Source organism: Panicum hallii, chromosome 4, assembly GCF_002211085.1.
Source record: "Panicum hallii strain FIL2 chromosome 4, PHallii_v3.1, whole genome shotgun sequence".
NCBI classification, from domain to species: Eukaryota; Viridiplantae; Streptophyta; class Magnoliopsida; order Poales; family Poaceae; genus Panicum; species Panicum hallii.
In genome coordinates, this window is record NC_038045.1 from 358,844 (window position 1) to 363,781 (window position 4,938).

The window sequence follows — 4,938 nt, forward strand, 5'->3', positions numbered from 1 at the left end:
AGCAAACCCAGAAGATCGAGAAGAATCAACACGTGCGTGCGTGAGAATGTGGCCAATGGAAGCACCTACCCGTCCCCAGTCGTCGCCGTGTGTATCGTATCTCTTGTTACTAGTCAAAGTCAGAGCCTACCGTCGGATGCACACTGATTCACTGGATGCATGCTTCGTCGCTTTTTCCTTTTCTTTTTTTCTCGCACGCTTCCGTCTTTTTTCCATTTTGTTCTGGACTTGTGCTTTAGTGATGGGCGCGCGCCTTGGCGTGCCAAGGAAACGACGGTGATTGAAGTGCATCATAAACGAGACTATACATATATGTTAAGTACATAATAGCATACATTAAGATTTAAGATTTATGCACAGTGAGGTACAGTAGTAAGCTAGCTAGCAGATATTTACCAAAATTGCGGAGAGAAAGACAGCGGTAGAGAGATCTAGGCAACACTCTTTTCTTTTCTTAAAAAAGTACACCAGCATTAATAAGCATAAAACCGACACTAAAAAAAATTCTAGGCCTGGCCAAACAGTTTGCCTAAATCAAAGGAAACTACCATTGTAAGATCCCTATAGAACCTCAGATTCTTAGTTGCACTGGACAAAAAGAAAGAAACAAATAGGATGTGTGTAGATGGTACCAAAAGTTGTTTGATCATTTTAGCATTTTTAAACTATTCACTATGCAATTTACCATTTTTAGGCAGCAAACAATCATCTAAATTGAAACAGGTGCACAGATGTGCAATCTTTGATCTCAAGCTACATATCCAGCAAGGTAGCCTGTAGCATAAACCGGTGCACAGATGCTGCGGAACTCGGCCCAGTCTTATTAATTCAGAGTTGCATAAACCGATCATGGTAGTTTAGTAGTATATTCTATAAATTTATTTTGTCTACTTGTTGTTGGCTGTAGCCTGTAGCCTCAGTTGTCAGTTGAAATGACTACATTTTTTTTTGCTGGGAAAATACTAGTACTGCAGTTGGAATGAATAATATAGACTAAATAAAAATAAAATGAGCCCTGATTGAATTCTTCAATTCTTCGCGAAAAGAAAGAGAGAAAAGATGATGCAGTAGTGAATTATACTTCAGTTGACCACTACTCCGTAGTAGTTGATGATGGACGACGCAAGCCCTGGTTATTTTGATCGGGGCGGCTGCGGAGGGCGCGTCGCAAGAGGCGCCGCCGAGCCCGCCGCTGCTGCAGCAGCAGCTTCCTGCTGTTGGGCGGCGGCGGCCCTGTCGGCATTGCGTATTCTGGCGTTGAAGTCTGCGAACTCGCGCCACGCCCGTGCTCTGACCTTTCCGCCGCCTCCCGTCTCCGGGTTCCCCTGCCTCCCCAGCGTGGGCACGGCGCGGTGCGCCACGTACTGCGCGTCCACCACGCCCATCTGCTCCTCGGGGTCGTCGACGCACCTCCAGAAGTTGAGGTCCAGCCCCCACCCGTGGATGAGGTCGTTCTGGATCATGTGCCACGCGCAGGCCCACGCCTCACGGGAGAAGACGGGCGCCATCACCTCCACGAAGCCGCTGCACGGGCGCGTGTGCACGTCGGAGCAGTTGCCGGGGCCCCCCACGGTGCTGCGGTGGACCTCGCTGCCGTCGTTCCTCCGGGTGGTGACGTCGTACGTCTTCTTCCCCCGGGTGACGTCCAGCCCCGGCTGCGAGATGCGCAGGCCGTGCTTCCGGACGAGGCGCACGTACTCGTCGGCGTCGAAGAAGTCGGTGGCGAGGTCCTCGTCCCACAGGAAGACGTACTCGTACGGCGCCACCACGCTGGGGTGCAGGAAGCGCTTGGCGTACCACCACTTGGCCTGCTTCCGGGCGCTCACGTGGATGGCGTCCTTGGACCACGGGAACTCGTCGTCCCACTCCGTCGTGCGGCCGTCGTAGTGGAACAGCATCACGTCGAAATCATCGGAGAACTGCACGCACGCATCATTCAGGTGTTCAGAGAAGAGCTCAAGAATGAAAGCAGCATGCAATTAATTAACTAATTATATATTCTGACAGAGGTGCACCTTGTGAACGGTGGCGTTGACATTGGCTTTCTCAGTGAAGCCGACTGTCATGGTGAGGAGGTACTTGCGCACCGGCGTGTCCTGCATGCATCGATCCATCCATATCAGAGGTTCTTGTTGTTGTTAGCTCATTTCATCAGACATACTGCATGTACTAGTTAGCACAACACTAAGCTAGCTAGATAGCTCAGCTCCAAATGACCATCGAACAAATTAAAGACGACGGGACCTGCCGCGGGTCTCCCCAGAGCCGGCGCATGTGAAGATCAGACTCTGAAACCACGATCTTGGGTGGGAGCCTCTCCGCGCCCGTTGGCGGCGGCTTATTTCTCTTATTTGCTGCTGCAGGTGAACAAGTAGCAGTAGTAGCAGTGGCATTTGGCTGCTGCAGGACGGCTGCTGCTGCACCTGTATTGTTGCTGCTGTTACTGACGACGAATGGCACCCAGAGTCTGCCTAGTATGTTGGTGGTGGTGGAGGTGCCGGCGGTGGCCTCACCACCGCCTTCGCCACCCCTCCAAGGGAACACGTAGTAACATGGAAGCTGCATGCATATATATGGTGTCCAATTCAGATGACAGACTTACATACAAGCTAGAATAATATCTAACAAAACTATGCAAGTTAATCAAACGATGCTGAGGTTGGGATTACCCACGCACCTGTGAGGGTCCTAGTTGAACAGGGAAAGAAACGCCGATGAAGAACCCGACAGCTGCCCCGGACAAAGCCGTCAGGATGGGATTTAATCTCATCCTTCCCGGCCTATCCACCAGCAAGAAAGATCTGAATGAGCCCCGTATGTGTATGTACCCACCGGAGGAAAGTAGCAAATAAACCAAATTATTCGGTAACGAAACTGGAATGGAATTCACAAATCACACAATAATGCAATGGCGGCACCCGTACCTGCTAGGTCGCTGATCATGTATGTATAGTAAATGTACTTGCTTGTGTGTGGATCCGTAGCTAGAGCTTGCTAGCTCTTTGTAACATACTGGCCACCATGTACTAATAAATGATCGAGTGGTGGTGATGCAGCAAGAGTAGAATCTCATGCATCACGCTGACTACGCTTCCTTTGCAGAGAGGAAAAGATGCATGCATGCATGGATCGGAGCTGCCTTAGACTTGCAGCCAAAGCTTTATTTTCACTCCAATATAATGCATTCGATCTTCATTCTTGATTCGTGCTCCCTAAGCAGCGCAGTCTGTACTGCGTGTGCATGTTTACTCGTCGTTCAACATGTTAATTCGGAGCTAGGGTCATATATATACCATAGATTCATATGTCAACTCAGACTGGGGCATGCAATAAAACCATTTATCTGTCCATGGATTTTTGACCTACCTGCTACCTAGCCAGTTTACTAGCTAAGAGAAAAAAGTAGCATTGCTTAATTTAGTTGAATTTGCATGTATATGAAGCAAAAAAAATTAAGAATTGGCGTGCCCAACCTGTGCATATATCTTTCTTCCTGCATTGTTTCTAGCTCGCTGCTCAACCATATATCCTGTCCTGGCTACACTGTGCACGCAATGTCCATGCCCGCCGGCAATGGATATCCGTACGTCCTGGCTGAAATCTTTTGTTCTGAATTTTTGGCTCAAATTCTCTCTTCTTCTTCTTCTTCTTCTTCTTCTTCTTCTTCTTCTTCCTCCTCCTCCTCCTCCTCCTCCTCCTCCTCCTCCTCCTCCTCCTCCTCCTCCTCCTCCTCTTTTGAAAGAAATTTGGCTCCAAATCTAGATCCCCATTTCTTTTGGAAGCAAGCCCAGCTAAGCAGGCAGGCAGGCCTTGTTGCTTGATAGGATCTCCGGCGGCCCGGGTGATGAATTATTAGGGAACAGTAATGAATGGCCGCAACGGTCGTTACGAAGCCAAAGAAAAAGGTACGATTAATCAATCAATCAATCAGCTAGTGTCAACTGTGAAGCCTGCTTAGCGTGTACTGTTGGATACTAAAAGTTTATCAATTGACTTGACTTATATTAGCAAAAGGAGGGAGATGAGTTAGGTTAGTTGGGCTGGCGCGCGAATCAGGTGGGCCGAGTGGGCCAGTAATCTATCTGATGTGCTGGACTCAATTCTAACTCACGAAATAGAGGTGGGTGGCGCCAATCCTATTCATCTTCCGGAAGATGGGAAAGCCATCCACCTTCTGATGCTTGAGATTTGTGCGGTCTACGAGGGCCGCACGATCTTCTTCCTCCGGCCGCCGCCGCTCGCGCATCTTCTTCCTCCGTCCCGTCTTGGACCTGACTGTGCCGGCGAAGCGGAGGGTGGCGGCGCGTGGGGCGGAAGAAGATGGCGTCGTGGGCCTGATGGGCTGGAAGAAGGATTGCTTATCCATCTTCTGGAAGTCATGTAGAGACCCCTAGTGGGTGGATCTCTATCTGGCTTAACATGAAATTAGCTTCATGGCTGTCAGCAGTTAGTTTGTGTTTGTTCACACATAAAGTAGCTTCATTAGATTTTCCCAAGCAAAATGCATATATGCATGCATGCTTCCAGAATCCAAAGTAACCTCTGACCACTGCACTTGCTCTGCCTGCTGCGTTTCATTCATTCCATCGTATCCATGCATCCTGCATGCCCGGCCGGATCGGATTCGTTGCACGCTCAAATAATCTCTTTAATTACAATTATATTATATACTCACTCGATCTGTCGTATAATTAATCTCACTAATGACCACCATATATCGACCGGCTGATGCGGATTCTGCATAAAGTTCAGCTACGCACGCCAACGACCATGGATCAATGCAAGTCTGGTAGCTGAGCACCGTATCAGATCAGGTCCGATCCAGCAGTGGGGCGCACAAATCCATTCTTTTTTTGATAGTTCTATTCGTAAACTTGAATTACTCTCTCTTTTCAATAGTACTATCTTGGATGGTCCTTCTATTCCTGTGTAGAAAAA

The 4,938-nt window shown here is 48.8% G+C and overlaps 1 protein-coding gene across 3 annotated transcripts; it reads right to left on the bottom strand.

The window, feature by feature from the left end:
• Positions 1-803: 803 nt before the first annotated feature.
• LOC112889878 lies at positions 804-3,597 on the bottom strand. 3 transcript variants are annotated; one of them, XM_025956659.1, is made up of 5 exons: positions 3,474-3,597; positions 2,678-2,780; positions 2,245-2,559; positions 2,016-2,096; positions 804-1,919 (listed from the first exon to the last, which is right to left on the bottom strand). In XM_025956659.1, exons 1-5 carry the CDS (start codon positions 3,497-3,499, stop codon positions 1,134-1,136), a joined length of 1,311 nt encoding a protein of 436 aa, XP_025812444.1. In that variant the 5' UTR covers positions 3,500-3,597; the 3' UTR covers positions 804-1,133. The 3 variants fall into 3 exon arrangements, with proteins under 3 accessions (XP_025812444.1, XP_025812445.1, XP_025812447.1); XM_025956660.1 differs by lacking the exon at positions 3,474-3,597 and adding an exon at positions 2,925-3,004 and having other exon boundaries at positions 2,678-2,801; XM_025956662.1 differs by lacking the exon at positions 3,474-3,597 and adding an exon at positions 2,925-2,984.
• Between the last annotated feature and the right edge of the window lie 1,341 nt (positions 3,598-4,938).

Bases quoted from the DNA above. Each gene is read 5' to 3' on its own strand.
- LOC112889878 (XM_025956659.1), bottom strand. From the start codon at position 3,499: ATGCAGGAAGAAAGATATATGCACAG. The intron at 2,781-3,473 runs GTTGGGCACGCC...GCTGGTGGATAG, and splicing joins GAAGAAAGATATATGCACAG to GCCGGGAAGGATGAGATTAA. The intron at 1,920-2,015 runs GTGCACCTCTGT...GCGTGCGTGCAG, and splicing joins TCAACGCCACCGTTCACAAG to TTCTCCGATGATTTCGACGT.